Raw genomic sequence first — 22306 nt, forward strand, 5'->3', positions numbered from 1 at the left:
ACAACATTTTAGAAACAGAAGAGACGAACTTTCGTTAAAATAAATTTCAATCTTCTTGTCTCAGGTTGAAGTTTCACTGCGAAACTGGGTCGTGTTTGTTGCTTCACGCCCGAGTCTCTTCTCCCTGAACCTCAAAGATCCTCCAGAGTGAAGCTCGATGAGGAATGTTCAAGTCAGGATCTGGAACTTTGGAAACAAGGAGGCGATTGATGCTCAAGACTTACGTTTCCTGTCTGAGCGAAGGAAAAACAGACGTTTAAGAAGCTTTAGAAAAGATGGGCCTTGATTTAAACTAAAAGAAAAAAAAGAAGCACCAAGTCAGGACATACCTCTGCCAAGAACCTTTTTTTCTTTAATTTATGAACTCGAAGCAAAAATCCGTTTTTATAATTAAACTTCTATCATCCAAGGTCATTTTACGATGCATTCCTGAGTCCTGGAGTTTGATAAAGTGTTGAATTATCATCAAAGTCTATACATTTGTTCAGCACAGTCACATGATTGGTTTATTTAAAGAATCAACATTTCTACTTTGTTTAAACATGTTTATATAATTCCTGCAGTGGACGAGAGATGATGGTTGCCTTCATTTCCATCGTGACCAAAGTACTTACTAACTGTTAGAGTAAGATTCCAGGAGGTCAAAACCGACAACATTTCGAGTTTAACTCTTGCAATGAAACTTTCCTAACAGAAGGGGGAGCCAGACAGAAATGTGTTCAATCTTCAGTAGCACTGCTTTGAGTCATTTGATTGTTGTTGTGTTGTTGTTTTTTTTTATAAAGTTACGTTTTCTGTGCTCGTTTTTTATTTTTTTTACCAAGTTCTAAACAGACCTATATGTGTGAGAAGTCACACAAGTGAATGTTGAAACCTTCGAGGAACTACACAACAACACCACCTTGTAAGATTAAACTGTAAAACCTTCTTCTGGACAAGGTAGTACACATGTTAGTATGTCAGTTCCATCAGAATATTGAATAGTTTTAATTAACACTTCAAGTGTTGCAGCTTTGAACACTTTAAATGTTGTTGTTTTTATGAAATAAAATATTTCGAAAATTAATTTCACATTTTTAACATTTAAAGCTTAATATTTTTTATTCCAACAATGTAAAAAAATGTATCTAAATTTAGTATATTTTAATATTTGGCCTTTTTAAGTTCAATGTTTAATTGTTGGTACATACGTTCTAACATGAAGTTATCTTTTCTACACAGAGTTTAATATTATGATACAAAATAATAATAAAACATTAAATTAATTTAAATGGCTACAAATAAAAATATATTACATAAAGAACATTTTTTGTTTTTATATTTTGTTTTAAAATATCAAACTCTATGTAAAAAAACAGTCATTTATAAAAGATTGAAATTATATCATTCTATTTGTACGAAAAACAAACAAATTCAACTTTTCGATAAACAATTGAGTTAAATACTTCAACCCTTCAATGTTCTGATGTCACTGATGTACTTCCCTATGGATGTGAGATGGTTCTGCTGCACTCTGGCCGGGGGAACATCTGACGAGTCACTCCAGAGTATCACGGTTTTATTGGCACACATAATGGTAAAGCATACATACCAGACATCAGTGGACACGGAACACCTCGGCTATGTTTTGTACAAATGGAGTCTAAGATGAACAAGGGGCCTCGCGTCGACCCCGAGAATCACAAATAAATACTCAGAAGATCTGAGGGGCGACTCGCCCGCCGCCCCATCATCCCCCGCAGTAGAGTCCGACCCAAGGTTTTTCCGGAACGACCGGAGCGCCCTCTGCAGGTCGCCGTGATTCCGGCGCTCGGAGAGAGAGAGAGAGAGAGAGAGAGAGATGAGGACGTCTGTCGAAGGTGTGGCTTTGGTTCTGCACTAGCTCGAGAGGGTGCTGGGTTCTTCTTCCCCACAGGAATCATGGAAAAGCTCCGTAGAAAAGCTGCCGTGTCCGCCCCGGAATGTTCACAGCCACAAAATAGATCCCACCGTTATGTACAAAGCTACAAACCCGCCGGAGCCGAGTCTTCGAGAGAGAGAACGCTGGATGAAAAACAAACTAGAAAAAAACCATGCAGGGAAGAAAGTTCTCTGTTCTTTAAAGGGACCGTTGGAAGAAAAAAAAAAACACAACCTGTCGGAACCGTTTGTCAGATTAAAAGGTCGGCTGGTTCTGCTGAGGTTTCTGCCGAAGGCAGCAGGTCGTCGCCGTCATGTGGTGGTCGAGTTCATGAGTGATGGGACACGATTCTCTTCTCCTGAAAATAGTATTTCTTCAGTCGTCCGTTAGAGACTCGGAGACTGTGATTAACTAGGTTGACCAGCAGGGGGCGGTTGTGAATTCATGAATTAGAAGTTTGTTAAGAGGGCAGAGGTCGTGTGCATCTCTCGACGAAAGTGCACGTCGCCGTGACAACACCTGAAAGGGAGGAAACCAGAGTTCTCGGGGGGTCCACACCGGGTGTAGACCAGCGTGGACGATAATAACAACAGTAGACGACAAACACAAACAAACGTCAGCTTGTGTGAATAATGTTTTCAAAATTAATTCTCCACCAATCGTGTTGCTCTCCTCGCCGTCTCTCCACGGCCGCGATCGACCAATCACAGCGCGACGTTTCCAGTTCTGTCCACGAGTCCGGCGGGGAGATCCAGAACTTTTCTCAGTTCCTGTGCTTCTGCCCGGGTATTGCTGCCGGAAGGTTCAGGTTCGCGGAGTTCTACTGCGAGGGCTGCGGCGCCGTGCCCTCGGGTTTGCTGTCCTGCACGCTGGGAGGTTTCCCCCCCCAGGGGGCGCTGTTGCCCAGGGCCGGGGAGCTGCTGAAGTCGTCCTCGTCGTCCAGGCCGTTGGTGGCGTCGTACTGCGTGTTCTCCAGGCGCGTGATCAGACGCTCGTCCTCGTCGCCGAACTCTCCGCCCATCAACGTGGGCTCGCCCACCACCATCACGTCCTGCAGGGGGCGGCAGAGAGAACAACAGGGTTTAGTCCTGAGTTTATCAGTGAAATACAAACGAACAAAGAATTGAAAATTTATTAAAATACACTGAAGCCCAGACACATGGAGAAGTATATCCGTGTCAAAGGAATATCGAACGGTTAATTTTAACTCTTGTGTTATCTCAGGGTCAAGGTGACCCGAAAACAAGCAACCTTCACCTTGGCCCAAAGGCAACACAAGGGATACCTCAAACACATTTGTTTTACGGCCTCTGGGTCACCTTGACCCTGGAATAACACTTTCAAATGTATTTTTTATTCAAAATTTAAAATTGGATTGGAGCATTTATTTGTTTTCTATATATTGAGGGTGGATGTGTTTTTATTGAATTACTTACTTCAATTATATGTTATTAAAATGTAAAACTATTTAATAACAAATTAATTAAAAAATGAAATATATTCAAAATAAATGGATTATTTTTACACATTTGATATTCTAGTTCCAAAAATTCAAAAATAGGAATAATTCTAAATATATAAAATATATATATATAAAATAAATATAATTTTAATTAAATATAAAAATGTTGGTATAACAACATTTTTATATTTATTTTAAAGGCCGCAGATTAAAAAATATTGAATTTACTAAATCTATTCTCGGATGATTGGAATTAGAAGATAAAACTGTATTTGAAGAATTCTTAGAATTAATTTTTATTCAATATTTAAAACTAAACAAATTTGACCTTTAATTTTGCAAATAATTAATTTAAATTATTAGAAAAATTAGAATTAAATAATAATAATTATTAAATAGTAATTCAATTCAACCATTCAATATTCTGATGACACTGATATACTTCTGTACACACACTCTCTCTCTCCCTTTCACACACACACACACACACACACACACACACACACAGATTCTCAATTAGCCTGGTTAATGAAGTCATTAAGTAAAAACCTGATGACTGCAGTCGCCATCTGCTCCTAGTGAGGGCGCCGTCAACCCTTCTCAAGACCCCCCCCCCCCCTCCCCCCCACACACCAACAAGCTAACAGCTGGAGTCTCAGAGCAGCAGCAATTATCAGCTGATTAATAGTGACGACGCTTCTTGTTGTGTTAGCGGCTACGCTAATGACGTCGAGCGTCTAATATTTTATATCCTGACATCAAACGTGTAGTTAGGAATTAAATAATTATTATAATATTATTTTGATTGAAAAATCCAAATCATTTAAAACTTTAATATACGAGTTTAAATTCTAAACTAAATTAAAAAAAATAATAATAATTGTTAAAAAAAAAACACTAGCATTATGTAATAAAAATTATTAATGAATTATATAATTTTCTATATTGATAAAAAATAATTATTCAATTATTCAATTATTTCGCTGTGATATGGAAGGACCAGACGACGGCAGTGGTCAGTGGCCACGATCACGTGACTCTCAGCGATCGGGCCGAGAAGCTCCAAACACACCTGAAGAACCACAGGAGGAGCTGGAGCGACACGTGATTAAAAATCTCAGCGTTAACTGGAGACCACTAGAGGTCACTCTCACGCCGTCCCACAACTCGCCTCCCACCTCATCCCCCCCTTTCTCCCCCCGCCTCCCCCCTCATTGTCATGGAGCTCACGTCGACTGGATCTCTGCCACAAACCAACAACTTCTCACACAAAGACGGCGGGCGTGGAACATATGTATCCTGCATGTTAGCGGCCTCACTGCTGCTCTTTAAGTGTGTGTGTGTGTGTGTGTGTGTGTGTGTGTGTGTGTGTGTGTGGGTGTGTGTGTGTGTGTGGTGGAGGGAGGTCTGACAAACTACAGTGAGTGTGTTTGAAGGAGCACACATGCACGAATGCACGCACACCAACATATAAACACAATAACCCATGTTTACAAACACACACGTATATACACACAAACACCATCACACATCATTACACACAGACGGACTCATGAATGCATGTACACACATACATGCACAAACACACTCATATACACAAACATGCAAACATTCAACACCATGCATGAACTTGCACAACACGCATTAACTCACAAACACATGAACACAAAACTACAAAAACATTCACACAGAGACACAAACTAAAACCCACACAATTGCACAAACACACACACACACAAACGTATACACAAAAGCACACATTAACACACATATGCACACAAACACACATACATGCACACATTCATATAAACAAACAGATAAACACACACATACGCACACATAAATGCACATAAACACACATAAATGCACATAAACACACATACATGCACACATTCATATAAATGGACACATAAACACACATAAATGCACACATTCACATAAACGCACACATAAACACACACATTAACACATACGCACACAAACACACATAAATGCACACATTCATATAAATGGACACATAAACACACATAAATGCACACATTCACATAAACACACACATAAACACACACATTAACACATACGCACACAAACACACATAAATGCACACATTCATATAAATCCACACATTCACATAAACGCACACATAAACACACTCATTAACACATACACACACAAACACACATTCACATAAACGCACACATTAACACACACACAAACACACATAAATGCACACATTCATATAAACGCACACATAAACACACACATTAACACACACACAAACACACATAAATGCACACATTCATATAAACTGACACATAAATGCACACATTCATATAAACGCACACATTAACACACACACAAACACACATAAATGCACACATTCATATAAACTGACACATAAATGCACACATTCATATAAACGCACACATAAACGCACACATAAACACACATACGCACACATAAATGCACACATTCACAAAAAGTCACACACAAAGATGTGGTAATGAGTTGGCACTGAGCCAAACTGCCTTCTGGAGAGAAAACAATTGTACAGTGTGTGTGTGCGTGCATGTGTGTGTGCATGAGTGTGTGTGTGTACAGTGAGGACAACAGTCTCCGGAGAAGAGGCTCCAGAACACGCTGGGACAGTAAACACGGGGGAGGCAGACGAGTGTCAGGGAAGACCTGGAATTATTCCCATCAGGCATCACTGTCTCACTCTGTCTAATGATGTCACAGCACCTGACAGCCGTGATGTCATCGCGCCTCATCGCCATGGAGACGCCACAACAGTCCTGACGACCTTCAGCGCACAACTGTCCATCATCGTATCCCGGGTCCGACTCACAGACCACAGCGATGAGTCTGAGACCATGGTGCTCACACAAGTGAACATCAAGTTTGTCAGAGTCTTGTTCACGAGTGAGGGGAGGACGCATCAGCTCAGGACTGATGTGGACATTTTACCTGCAGTTCTGTAGTGACTCGAGACTGGGGGAGTTTTATTCCTACCCTTTGTTCTTTTATCATTTAATTTCATAAAAGTGTGAACAACATAAAATAATTCAATTTTATTTACAATTAACAAGCAAATATTCAGTTATTTTTTGTGTTGCAATAAAGCTTCCGGCCTCTAGATGGCAGCAGTCATTGTGTTCTCTGTAGCTAATCAAATAATGAAATACCACAAGATCCCTGAGATGACTGAGGACAAGAGGATACAGTCAAAATCCAGAAGCTTTTATAGCTGATGTTTGGACATATTCTCAAGTACTCGGACAATAGTACAAATACATCGTGATCCCTATTGTATGGCCCAGATTCTTGCCGAAACACACCCCTTACTCAAGAACAAGATCAGAGACACAAGTCATCTAAGAGAGACTCAGAGTAGAACCTTCGCTCCACGAGGTGAAGTGACAGTTGAGATTGTTAGCTCGGGGGGAGACCCCGGGACACTCTGGAGAGATGCCGCCCCTCAGTGGAACACATCAGTATTACACACAAACAGCTGGAGAGTGGAGTACAGCATGGACCTCTGTACTTCGATCGCTGCCCCCTCGACCTCTGACACGAGGAAGACGATGAACTATAAAACTATTTAACGTCCAATTGAAAGCCACATGGAGAATATTCTTGCAACTAGTGCAGCACTCAATACAAAGATACACACACCTACACACACACACACACACACAGTGCAGAAGGTAGGAAGTGGACGTGATGCTTACAGGTACCTGGCTGGAGAGGCTGAAGTTGGTCGCCGGGCTTCGCTTCTTGCCGGCGGCGGCGCCGACGCTGCTGTTGGCGCTGCTGGCCGAGTTCTTCCGTTTCCTCCTCTTGGTGGTGGTCTGTCGGGCGGGCTCAGCTTTGGCGCGACCTGCAAACACAAACAGAAGAACGAGAACATAACGCCCACTGACAGAGAGCGTTGTGCGGGCGAGCAGACGGGTGTGTCGAGAACACGAACGCACACTGACGACACAAAGGTGCGTCCCGGCGTGAGAGCGAAGATACCTTTTTTGTGGTTGGTGGGGAAGATCTCGGTCTTGAAGTTCTGCGGGTGTCCGGCTGGAGAGAGAAGAGACGTGTCAGCGACGCACACTTTTAACAACACAATTCCGAGACTATGGAAGTTTATCAGTGTCGTCAGAATGTTACTGTTATACTTAACATTTCACATGTTAAAGCGTTTATTTTTTTTTATTTATAATGTTGCCTTATTTATCATTTATTTTATTTTTAATAATTTAATTTAGTAATTTCTATATTAAAAAGGTTAATTTGATTTTAATTTAAAAAAATATTTAAAACATATAATCAACTGTTTTTTATTTAATAAAATAATAATAATAATAATAATTCCAGTAATTAAATATGTGTGAATGGCTGTCAAAGCGCTTTGTGACCCTGGTCTAGAAAGACGCTATATAAATAGAGATTATTATTATTATTATTATTATTAATATTTTCTATATATTTTTAAAAAATATTTTCTCTACATTTTCGATTATTTTTTTATTCATAGCCATTTAAATTCAGTATAAAAATGTTATTATATTAACATTTGTCTACCAAATTTTAAAGGCTACAAGTTTAAAAATATTGAATATTGATTTTTTTTTTCTTTTTTATAAATGGACCTAGAAATACATTTATAGCTTTTTAAATTCAATGTAAAAATAACATAATAATATCAATGTAAATATAACATAATAATACCACCAACACCAAAAGAGTAAAGAGATATTGGATCAACGTTTGCACAATTATGCAAACATATTTATGTTGAATTTAAAAGGCTACGAAATAAAAAAAGATTGAAATTAGAACATTTATTTTTTTATTATTGGAATTATATAATCAAACTCTATACATAACACGAATAAATAATAATTTAAAAAATATAACATTTTGAATTAAATTTATAAAATATATAATCAAACGCTTATTTCAATAAATAAAAAATATTAAAGTTTCAACATCTGAAGTGTTAATTCAACCACACAACATATTTCCGACGACACTGACAAACTTCACGGGATGTTTGTTTGGATCACGGAGGAATCTTCCCGTCAGACGAGTGTTTCCAGCTCTATTGTGTTCTCCCCCCGGTGGTCACTTTTGTCGCTGACGCACTAAAATCACTTCCATTTCCACCCAAAGAACTTATCGGAGCGTCGCCTGCCGCTTCCTTTCCCGCCTGCGGCCCGAATGTTTCCACGCCGGAGAAGAATCGCAGGAAAACAACACGACAGGTCAGGAAAGTAGAGACCCGTCACAAATGCACCTTTTCTGGCTGAAAATTCACTTGAGTTTTCACAGCGTGATTCGTCGACAGAATGAAGAGGAAAAATAACTTTTACTGATGTTGTTGTTGGTCACTGGACTGTCAGTTCAAACCATGAATCTGTCGAGATGGGACCTCTCCGGGTACTCAGCACACACAGATGATGTTTATTTAACAGTTAAAATACTTGCTATGTTTCAGAACAGCGCCCCCTTGTGGCGCACCTGCGTTTCCAAAACTTCCCCATTAATTCAGAAGTTATACGGGGGTTTCAGCCTCTGCTGCTCTCACATCCTCCTTTAATATCTGAGCATCATCTCACATCTGACCTACGTCACCTTTGTGTCCATTTCATGAATCTTTCAAACGTGAAAATCTGTCAAAAAGTAGTAAAATGGTTTAATAACATGTGGATTTTTTAACGCACATGTAAATATATTTTTATAATTATATATTTATTTAACATTAACAATTTGTCCATTAGAGTCTCACGTGGATTTATTACATTTTTAAAGATTTTTAAAGAAAATATCAACATCGCAATATTTATTTTCACAATACTGTATGACTTTTTGTTTACCAAATATTTTATTTTCATCACATTTCTTGTATGGTTTATATTTTAATAAAGTTTGTATATAATAGTTTTTTTGTCCAACATGCAAATATTCAAAGCGTTTGTTCAAGTTTGTGTTGCAATTGAACTCCTGGACGCTAGATGGCAGCAGTCATTACGTCCTCAGCAGCTGCAGGAACAATACAATTCCTGAGATGACTGGGGACGAGAGGATACAATCAACTCCAGCAGCTTTTAAAGCTGATATTTGGACACATTTGGGTTTGAAAACAAATAATAGTTCTATAATTATGATATCTGCTCGGCTCACGATAAGATAATATTAAGAGATTAAAGTCTTAAATAATCTTATAAAAGTTGTGAAGCTAATCAAATAATGAAATACCACAAGATCCCTGAGATGACTGAGGACAAGAGGATACAGTCAAAATCCAGAAGCTTTTATAGCTGATGTTTGGACATATTTTCAAGTACTCAGACAATACTACAAAAAAATTGTTAAAGTTTGTATATAATAATTCGATTTTTCTTTGTTCCAACATGCAAATATTCAAAGCGTTTGTTCAAGTTTGTGTTGCAATTTAACTCCCGGACGCTAGATGGCAGCAGTCATTACGTCCTCAGCAGCTGCAGGAACAATACAATTATTGAGATGACTGAGGACGAGAGGATACAATCAACTCCATATATATATCTATATAGATATCTGCTCGGCTCACGATAAGATAATATTAAGAGATTTACGTCTTAAATAATCTTATAAAAGTTAAAAGTCCGAAAAGAAGTTTCCTGATTCTGCTGTCACAGTTTCAGTATCACCAGCAGATGTCAGCGCTGATTCTATCGATCATGCTAACGATCATGCTAACAATCATGCTAACGATCATGCTAACGATCATGCTAAACTGCGTCTTAATTGTTTCACGGCGTCGAGGAAATAAACGCCAAACACGACTGGTCGTTATTTACCGGGAGAAAAACTTCCTTCTTGCCCGAGAAGAGCCCGGACTCTCGGGAGCGTCTGGATCTCTGTGTTTGATTACATCCACACACTCTTAATTAAAGTCACACTCGTCTGACTGCTGTTGGTTTTAAGAAGGAAATCTGGTCACGGCTCGCTAAGCGGCGCCGTAATTTACGGGCGCTGGATGTGTCCAAAAAAGAAAAAGGAAAAAAAAAAAGTGGGTTCAGTTGTGCGGCGGCCAATTAGAGCGAGCGACTGTTGAGAGGGAGGCCGGGAGGCATCCATCACCGCTCGCCCCGGCGGCTCCTTCGCACTGCTGACCCACAAAACCTGCGAGGAGTCGCCGCGACATGGAAAATACACACAGTTGGTGACGCAACCCTCGCTGAACAACACACACACTCGTCTGCTACACAAACCCCTACGGAGGAGACGAGAGTTCAGGGACTCCTGATGCAATGGATTGAACTTGATGGACACGTGAAGTTGAGTGAGAAGATGTCAGCTTTCCTACCAAAACTATCAATGTTTCTTCTGTCCTGGTCCACACATCCTGGTGAACCTGCATGTGTTTTGGTGAAGAAGGTTCACCGCGTCAGCAGGAGGTCGTCAGATAAGAAATGGGGATGAGACACGAAGACATTTCAAATAAGATTTGCTCTTTTATCCTCGTTGTATCATGTTATTTATGTCAATAAATGGTGTTAAAAATTAAATAATTTGATTTATCTATTTAAATTTAACATGAAAATATTCACAGCGTGTTCATTTTTGTGCTGCAAATAAACGTCCTGCCGCTAGATGGCAGCGTTCCCCGGCAGCTAATGGAACAATGAAATCCTGCGAGATCCTGGCGATTACTGAGGACGAGAGGATACATTCGAATCCAGAATTAAGAACGAGGAACTTGATCGTGACATGAAATGCGCGGAATATTTATTTACGTTTAATTTGAATAATAATATTTAATTTATCTTTCTAAAGTAAGTAATTTTTATTTATATAGCGCTTTTCCAGACCAGGGTCACAAAGCGCTTAAACAATCAAAACAATATTCAATAAAGTATATACTTTAAAGGTCAAGATAAAACTGAGAACACAACAGGAGTTCCAGAAAATCAAGGAAAAGCTAACAACAACTTTTAACAACTTGTGTATTGACTTCATGAGTTTGAGTGACGTGTCTCCGGTCACCCACCTGGTGGCGCCACCATCCTCTGCCACTTCTGGAACAGGCAGGTCTTCAGACAGTCTCGAGGACTGAGGTTGTAGGTCTTGTGTCTGGACATGAGCTCCTGCATCGGCTCCAGGATGACGCACAACTGCAAGAGAAGCACACAAAAAAACGGCGGCGGCGGTCAGAGAGCTCCGGGGGGCAAGAGGATGGGGGTCAGAGGTCAGCCTGTCATCTTCAGGAACATCAGACTCCCCAACAACAGCGACGTGGTCATAACGTTACAGCTGAGCGGCGTGAGCGCGGGACGAAGCCACCGGAGCGTCGTGACGTGCTCAAGGGCACTTTGACAGAAACTCAATGAAGAGCCGAGGATCGTTAATCATGTTCTGCCAAAGATCCTTCTCGACCTTCGGCGTCTCCTCGTTCTTCGCTCGTGAAGAAGCGGCGGTCGGTTCGAGGCTTCGCTCCGAGCTCGACGACCAAACTAACTTTTCCTTCCCGATCTTCCTCCGGACTATTCCGGGGCTGAATGGGAGGAAACCTGGAGCTCCACGCCACGAGGACCGGCTGAGACGGCGAGTCGCGACCTTGTGGTCAGGAAGCGTCGCTCTTGATGAATGACGGGAAAACATCATCAGCGGCGGACACGAGGAAGGCCGAGAGATAACGAGACGTCACGCGTGATGGATGACAGGAAGTGCCGTTGTCGGGAAACGTCGCGTTTGTTTTTTCATGCCGAGACGCTGTCGAGGAGGACGATGAGTCTGAACCCTGGGTTTCAAACTCAATCTGGAACATGAAGACAGTTTATGTTAAAAAGTAACGTTGACATCTTGACCTTCATTCAAACCCGGGTTGAAGGATCAAATTTGATAGAATAGAGATAGAGAATAGATTAGAATAGATAAAGAGTTTATTCTGAAGCTCCTTCACAACGGTTGTCAAACACTTAAGTTAAAATATCTCGTTTTATCATTTTACAGAGACGTGTATAGGTTTGGTACTGAGGTTAAACCTGGTCAATATCAGGAGAGACTCACGTCTGCGCTGTAGTGCAGCTGGTCTACGAGTGTAACGACTTCTTCTCTGGTATCCTTTGTGTTATCTCTTGGTCAAGGTGACCCCGAAGGCGCGAAAATCAAATGTGTTTATGGTATACCTTGTCTTGTCTCTGGGTCAAGGTGACCCCGAAGGCCCTGAAAACAAATATGTTTGTGATTTTCTTTTGTCTTGTCTCTGGGTCAAGGTGACCCCGAAGGCCCTGAAAACAAATATGTTTGTGGTATCCTTTGTCTTGTCTCTGGGGCAAGGTGACCCAGAAGGCCCCAAAAACAAATGTGTTTGCGGTATCCCTTGTGTTGCCTCTGGGTCATGATGAATGACCTCCAACAATCAATATTTCTGGAAGCAACTGTCTGGAAGTCGTTCACCTTGACCCAGAGACAATACAAAGGATACCTCAAACACATTTGTTTTCGGGGCCTTCGGGTCACCTTGACCCAGAGAAAAGTCGAAGGATACCACAAACACATTTGTTTTCGGGGCCTTCGGGTCACCTTGACCCAGAGAAAAGTCGAAGGATACCACAAACACATTTGTTTTCGGGGCCTTCGGGTCACCTTGACCCAGAGAAAAGACAAAGGAAACCTCAATTACGTTTGTTTTTGGGGCCTTCGGGTCACCTTGACCCAGAGACAACACAAAGGATACCACAAACTAGTTTGTTTTCGGGGCCTTCGGGTCACCTTGACCCTGAGACAAAGGATACCTCAAACACATTTGTTTGCAGAAAAATTCTTATCCGATATCAGAAATTGTTTACTGTTCATTAAACTCAATAATGTTCAGTCTTAAAGTGTTTCGCATTTCGCTTCAATATATCCTACGCTCTTGAACGCACCATGTCAGTACTCATTGAATATCATATATATTGTATATATACATATATAAATATATATATATATTTTCAAACTATGCTTAATTTGTATCCTAAATGGACAATGAACAGTCGACTCCAGCAGCTTTTAAAGCTGATGTTTGAACATATTTTGGTTTTCCAAAACAAATAAAGGCAGTAACGATAGTCATGTGGTCTGTAAATTCTGCAACGCCAGAGTCAAGTACTCGACAATACTACAAATATATACTTGCTACTACAGTATCACGATATAATGTATTGCTGTCCCTGTTATCGTGACGTGTATCATATTGCCAATACACACCCAGGTTTTCTCCGGGTACTCCAAGGCCAATTCTTAATGAAAGGTCCAGGTTTCTGACGTGCACACACAAGTTCAACCGTCGTGGTCGTGCACCATAGAGACGGCGTGGACGATATATTCCGTCGCTCGCTCACGCCAGGTGAAGTGGATAAAGGGGACCCACAACCCCCCCCCTCACCCCCACGACCCCCTCACCCCCCCTCGCTGCATTTATCCGCCGCAGACTTCCTGGAATCTCTCGCCGCTTCACAATTACGAGTCTCAACAGGGAGCGTTCATTAATGTTATGCTAATTTTCTGTATCCAATTAATTCTTTTCTCTTCCCCATCTCGCCGCCGCTCGCTCTTGTTTTCCCATTTGGAAAATCGTAGCTGTCAGTCAAGTGTGGCGGCGCACACACACACACACACACACACACACACACACACACACACACACCCACACACACTAAAATAATCATTAACGTGTTCAGCAGGCTTACACTTCCTATTTTCTTTAAATTAAATTGCCGCGGTCAGGAGCGGACGAGCGAAGGCGGAATAAGTGGGTTTGTTGTTGTTGTTTTGATGCCAGGAAGTGTGGAAACGATACACTCAGGTCTGAAGAGAGGGAGCGTGTGAATTTCTATTCCAGGAATAAAGGAACATTTGCATGTGCAGACGACCTGGAATAAACCAGCAGACGAGAGTAACTTCATCCTTTCATGGCTGACGTGACAGAGGTTCAGAGACTGAGTCACTGACGCTTCTCACGCTGTCTTTTAAACACAACCAGTCACTGATCCATTGATCGTTTCATTATTTATAACTGAAATTATTTTTTATTTTTTTTGTATTCTGTCATGTAAATAAATACATAACAAAAAACTTTAAATAACTATGTAAATTAATGATTTAATCTTGATTAATCACGTGTAAACAAAATGACCACATTTTTTTTCATATTTAAGACATATTAGGATAAAATGACCACAAAGGTTTTAACCAGTCTACACACTGACAAACAAGTACACACAAACACACTCTCTATACATACTTACGCACACACTCTCATGCACACGCACGCACTTAAACAACCTCATAAAGTTACACACTCTCATGCACACATGCACTTTCGCACACAAACGTGTACACACACTCACACCTATACACACAGTACCACACACTCTTGTATATACTCGCATAAACACACAAACTCACTCTCAAGCATTCACACACACACACGCACACAATTTGATACAAACTGTCATACACACACGCACTCATACATACTCACACACATACACATTCTCACTCTCATTCACACAAACTTTTATACATACACACACACACACACACAGACTCCAACGCACTAATACACACACTCTAATACATACTTACATACACACACACACATTTATACACACAGACTCTCTCCTACAAACTCACACATATACACAATTTCTCACATACATATTCACACACACACAAGCACACACTTTGATAAAAACTGTCATACACACACTCTCTCATACATACTCACACATATACATATTTCTCACTCTCACACAGTCACACAAACTTTCATACATACACACACACACAGACTCACTAATACACACACTCTAGTACATACTTACATATACACAGACACACACACACACACATTCATACACACACACTCTCTCATACATACTCACACAAACTTTGATAAAAAATACACACACTCATACACACACACTCTCTCATACATACTTACACAAACTTTGATAAAAAACACACACACTCATACACACACACACACTCTGGAACGCACACTCACCCTGAGGTAGTTGAGGGTGAAGTTGGTCAGTCCCATGCGTGTGATGTTTTTGGAAAGCTGCTCCAACACTTGAGGGTCCTGCGCCTGCACAAACAACACAACCATCAACACACTCTTCAGCGCCTGCACAAACAACACAACCATCAACACACTCTTCAGCGCCTGCACAAACAACACAACCATCAACACACTCTTCAGCGCCTGCACAAACAACACAATCATCAACACACTCTTCAGCGCCTGCACAAACAACACAACCATCAACACACTCTTCAGCGCCACACAAACAACACAATCATCAACACACTCTTCAGCGCCTGCACAAACAACACAATCATCAACACACTCTTCAGCGCCAGCACAAACAACACAATCATCAACACACTCTTCAGTGCCTGCACAAACAACACAACCATCAACACACTCTTCAGCGCCACACAAACAACACAACCATCAACACACTCTTCAGCGCCACACAAACAACACAATCATCAACACACTCTTCAGCGCCACACAAACAACACAATCATCAACACACTTCAGCGCCTGCACAAACAACACAACCATCAACACACTCTTCAGCCCCTGCACAAACAACACAATCATCAATACACTCTTCAGCGCCTGCACAAACAACACAATCATAAACACACTCTTCAGCGCCTGCACAAACAACACAATCATAAACACACTCTTCAGCGCCTGCACAAACAACACAATCATCAACACACTCTTCAGCGCCTGCACAAACAACACAACCATCAACACACTCTTCAGGGCATGCACAAACAACACAATCATCAACACACTCTTCAGCACCTGCACAAAAAACACAACCATCAACACACTCTTCAGCGCCACACAAACAACACAATCATCAACACACTCTTCAGCGCCTGCACAAACAACACAATCATCAACACACTCTTCAGCGCCTGCACAAACAACACAATCATCAACACACTCTTCAGCGCCTGCACAAACAACACAATCATCAACACACTCTTCAGCGCAAGCACAAATAACACAATCATCAACACACTCTTCAATGCCTGCACAAACAACACAACCATCAACACACTCTTCAGCGCCACACAAACAACACAACCATCAACACACTCTTCAGCGCCACACAAACAACACAATCATCAACACACTCTTCAGCGCCACACAAACAACACAATCATCAACACACTCTTCAGCGCCTGCACAAACAACACAATCATCAACACACTCTTCAGCGCCACACAAACAACACAATCATCAACACACTCTTCAGCGCCTGCACAAACAACACAACCATCAACACACTCTTCAGCGCCTGCACAAACAACACAATCATCAACGCACTCTTCAGCGCCTGCACAAACAACACAATCATCAACACACTCTTCAGCGCCTGCACAAACAACACGACCATCAACACACTCTTCAGCACCTGCACAAACAACACAATCATCAACACACTCTTGAGCGCCTGCACAAACAACACAACCATCAACACACTCTTCAGCGCCACACAAACAACACAACCATCAACACACTCTTCAGTGCCTGCACAAACAACACAACCATCAACACACTCTTCAGCGCCTGCACAAACAACACAATCATCAACACACTCTTCAGCGCCTGCACAAACAACACAATCATCAACACACTCTTCAGCGCCAGCACAAACAACACAATCATCAACACACTCTTCAGTGCCTGCACAAACAACACGACCATCAACACACTCTTCAGCACCTGCACAAACAACACAATCATCAACACACTCTTGAGCGCCTGCACAAACAACACAACCATCAACACACTCTTCAGCGCCACACAAACAACACAATCATCAACACACTCTTCAGCGCCACACAAACAACACAATCATCAACACACTCTTCAGCGCCTGCACAAACAACACAATCATCAACACACTCTTCAGCGCCACACAAACAACACAATCATCAACACACTCTTCAGCGCCTGCACAAACAACACAACCATCAACACACTCTTCAGCGCCTGCACAAACAACACAATCATCAACGCACTCTTCAGCGCCTGCACAAACAACACAATCATCAACACACTCTTCAGCGCCTGCACAAACAACACGACCATCAACACACTCTTCAGCACCTGCACAAACAACACAATCATCAACACACTCTTGAGCGCCTGCACAAACAACACAACCATCAACACACTCTTCAGCGCCACACAAACAACACAACCATCAACACACTCTTCAGTGCCTGCACAAACAACACAACCATCAACACACTCTTCAGCGCCTGCACAAACAACACAATCATCAACACACTCTTCAGCGCCTGCACAAACAACACAACCATCAACACACTCTTCAGCGCCTGCACAAACAACACAATCATCAACGCACTCTTCAGCGCCTGCACAAACAACACAATCATCAACACACTCTTCAGCGCCTGCACAAACAACACGACCATCAACACACTCTTCAGCACCTGCACAAACAACACAATCATCAACACACTCTTGAGCGCCTGCACAAACAACACAACCATCAACACACTCTTCAGCGCCACACAAACAACACAACCATCAACACACTCTTCAGTGCCTGCACAAACAACACAACCATCAACACACTCTTCAGCGCCTGCACAAACAACACAACCATCAACACACTCTTCAGCGCCACACAAACAACACAATCATCAACACACTCTTCAGCGCCACACAAACAACACAATCATCAACACACTTCAGCGCCTGCACAAACAACACAACCATCAACACACTCTTCAGCCCCTGCACAAACAACACAACCATCAACACACTCTTCAGCGCCTGCACAAACAACACAATCATCAACACACTCTTCAGCGCCTGCACAAACAACACAATCATAAACACACTCTTCAGCGCCTGCACAAACAACACAATCATCAACACACTCTTCAGCGCCTGCACAAACAACACAACCATCAACACACTCTTCAGGGCATGCACAAACAACACAATCATCAACACACTCTTCAGCACCTGCACAAAAAACACAACCATCAACACACTCTTCAGCGCCACACAAACAACACAATCATCAACACACTCTTCAGCGCCTGCACAAACAACACAATCATCAACACACTCTTCAGCGCCTGCACAAACAACACAATCATCAACACACTCTTCAGCGCCTGCACAAACAACACAATCATCAACACACTCTTCAGCGCAAGCACAAATAACACAATCATCAACACACTCTTCAGTGCCTGCACAAACAACAAAACCATCAACACACTCTTCAGCGCCACACAAACAACACAATCATCAACACACTCTTCAGCGCCACACAAACAACACAATCATCAACACACTCTTCAGCGCCTGCACAAACAACACAATCATCAAAACACTCTTCATCGCCACACAAACAACACAATCATCAACACACTCTTCAGCGCCTGCACAAACAACACAACCATCAACACACTCTTCAGCGCCTGCACAAACAACACAATCATCAACGCACTCTTCAGCGCCTGCACAAACAACACAATCATCAACACACTCTTCAGCGCCTGCACAAACAACACGACCATCAACACACTCTTCAGCACCTGCACAAACAACACAATCATCAACACACTCTTCAGCGCCACACAAACAACACAATCATCAACACACTCTTCAGCGCCTGCACAAACAACACAACCATCAACACACTCTTCAGCGCCTGCACAAACAACACAATCATCAACGCACTCTTCAGCGCCTGCACAAACAACACGACCATCAACACACTCTTCAGCGCCTGCACAAACAACACAACCATCAACACACTCTTCAGCGCCTGCACAAACAACACAATCATCAACGCACTCTTCAGTGCCTGCACAAACAACACGACCATCAACACACTCTTCAGCACCTGCACAAACAACACAATCATCAACACACTCTTGAGCGCCTGCACAAACAACACAATCATCAACACACTCTTCAGTGCCACACAAACAACACAATCATCAACACACTCTTCAGCGCCTGCACAAACAACACAACCATCAACACACTCTTTAGCGCCACACAAACAACACAACCATCAACACACTCTTCAGCGCCTGCACAAACAACACAACCATCAACACACTCTTCAGTGCACACAAACAACACAACCATCAACACACTCTTCAGCGCCTGCACAAACAACACAACCATCAACACACTCTTCAGCGCCTGCACAAACAACACAATCATCAACACACTCTTCAGCGCCACACAAACAACACAACCATCAACACACTCTTCAGCGCCACACAAACAACACAACCATCAACACACTCTTCAGCGCCTGCACAAACAACACAACCATCAACACACTCTTCAGCGCCTGCACAAACAACACAATCATCAACACACTCTTCAGCGCCGCACAAACAACACAATCATCAACACACTCTTCAGCGCCACACAAACAACACAATCATCAACACACTCTTCAGCGCCTGCACAAACAACACAATCATCAACACACTCTTCAGCGCCACACAAACAACACAATCATCAACACACTCTTCAGCGCCTGCACAAACAACACAACCATCAACACACTCTTCAGCGCCTGCACAAACAACACAATCATCAACACACTCTTCAGCGCCGCACAAACAACACAATCATCAACACACTCTTCAGCGCCTGCACAAACAACACAATCATCAACACACTCTTCAGCGCCTGCACAAACAACACAACCATCAACACACTCTTCAGCGCCTGCACAAACAACACAATCATCAACACACTCTTCAGCGCCGCACAAACAACACAATCGTCAACACACTCTTCAGCGCCTGCACAAACAACACAACCATCAACACACTCTTCAGCGCCACACAAACAACACAATCATCAACACACTCTTCAGCACCGCACAAACAACACAATCATCAACACACTCTTCAGCGCCGCACAAACAACACAATCATCAACACACTCTTCAGTGCCTGCACAAACAACACAACCATCAACACACTCTTCAGCGCCACACAAACAACACAACCATCAACACACTCTTCAGCGCCACACAAACAACACAATCATCAACACACTCTTCAGCGCCACACAAACAACACAATCATCGCACTCTTCAGCGCGTGCACAAACAACACAACCATCAACACACTCTTCAGCGCCTGCACAAACAACACAATCATCAACACACTCTTCAGCGCCACACAAACAACACAATCATCAACACACTCTTCAGCGCCTGCACAAACAACACAACCATCAACACACTCTTCAGCGCCTGCACAAACAACACAATCATCAACACACTCTTCAGCGCCTGCACAAACAACACAATCATCAACACACTCTTCAGCGCCTGCACAAACAACACAACCATCAACACACTCTTCAGCACCTGCACAAACAACACAACCATCAACACACTCTTCAGCACCTGCACAAACAACACAATCATCAACACACTCTTCAGCGCCTGCACAAACAACACAACCATCAACACACTCTTCAGCGCCACACAAACAACACAACCATCAACACACTCTTCAGCGCCTGCACAAACAACACAATCATCAACACACTCTTCAGCGCCTGCACAAACAACACAATCATCAACACACTCTTCAGCGCCTGCACAAACAACACAATCATCAACACACTCTTCAACGCCTGCACAAACAACACAACCATCAACACACTCTTCAACGCCTGCACAAACAACACAACCATCAACACACTCTTCAGCGCCTGCACAAACAACACAACCATCAACACACTCTTCAGCGCCTGCACAAACAACACAATCATCAACACACTCTTCAGCACCTGCACAAACAACACAATCATCAACAAACTCTTCAGCGCCACACAAACAACACAATCATCAACACACTCTTCAGCGCCGCACAAACAACACAATCATCAACACACTCTTCAGCGCCGCACAAACAACACAATCATCAACACACTCTTCAGCGCCGCACACACAATTAAAGCTCATTATCGGCGATCATTAGTCTAATTGATGAGCTCCTGACACTCGTCTCCTCCTGACCTCCGTCAAGTGCTGCATGTGTGCGACAGACCCACAGGTGTGTGAGTCCAGCCGACACACAAGGTTGTGTTGTGTCGTAAGCGGACGGACATGTATGACGTCCATGTGTCAGAATTCCTCAACCTCGCCTGACGTGACTGTGAATCGGCTTCATTAGTCGGGCGGAGATCAAAGACTCGCCGGTCGTCTCCCCTTACCCATAATGCACCTCTTCTCTCTCGCTCCAGGAATTAGTCAGAAACCTGGCGGGGACGAATTATGCAGCGAAATGCATTTGAAGTGTGAAAGAGGTTTCTCTTCTGTGGACTCTGGGAGGAACACGAGGGGTTCTGCTCAGCGGGTCGGGTTAGGTTCCTCCGTCAGAGTGAGAGTGTCGTGCTGGTGTGTAGTGTGTAGTGTGTAGTGTGTGGTGTGAGACTCACGTGCATGGCCAGGATGCTGCGAGGGACCAGCTCCCGGTACTGTCGGATGGTGAAGTGCCAGGTCTTGATCCTCATCAGGTCGTCGAAGGCGAACTCCAGGATGAGTCGACCTTCAGTGCAGACCTGCCGAGGAAACACACACACACACACACACGTGTCAGGTTTCTGATCCACATGAACTGTTTCAGTGCGTCGTCAAATCATGGTCTTTGTCGTCGCCCCAGAAGTCAGAGGTCAAGTGGCAGGTACATGTTTAGGGCGGAGCGGAGAAGAGAATGTGTGTGTGTTTGTGTGTTTTTGTGTGTTTTTGACTGTGTTTCATATTTCATAATGAATAGATAAGCAGCAACACACTCGGACACACACCTGCGCAGAAACACTTTACACTCACACATAACAATGTGCTATAGCTCCA

General features: G+C 42.6%; 1 protein-coding gene across 4 annotated transcripts in view; it reads right to left on the minus strand.

Annotated features, from left to right (window-relative positions):
- Positions 1-1548: 1548 nt before the first annotated feature.
- Positions 1549-22306, minus strand: part of ldb2a (LIM domain binding 2a) — a 62478-nt gene continuing 41720 nt past the window's right edge. The window contains exons 4-9 of one of the 4 annotated variants that reach the window (XM_087798739.1): positions 21892-22014; positions 15394-15477; positions 11392-11515; positions 7380-7433; positions 7100-7230; positions 1549-2951 (exon numbers count right to left, since the gene is read on the minus strand). In XM_087798739.1, coding sequence (XP_087654865.1) covers positions 2721-2951; positions 7100-7230; positions 7380-7433; positions 11392-11515; positions 15394-15477; positions 21892-22014 — 747 coding nt within the window. In that variant the 3' untranslated portion in view covers positions 1549-2720. Of the gene's footprint in view, positions 2952-7093; positions 7243-7379; positions 7434-11391; positions 11516-15393; positions 15478-21891; positions 22015-22306 lie in introns of all 4 variants that reach the window. The other 3 variants (XM_087798738.1, XM_087798736.1, XM_087798735.1) reach the window with 3 other exon arrangements.

The sequence above is a fragment of the Callionymus lyra genome, chromosome 9 (genome assembly GCF_982586985.1).
Source record: "Callionymus lyra chromosome 9, fCalLyr1.hap1.1, whole genome shotgun sequence".
NCBI classification, from domain to species: Eukaryota; Metazoa; Chordata; class Actinopteri; order Syngnathiformes; family Callionymidae; genus Callionymus; species Callionymus lyra.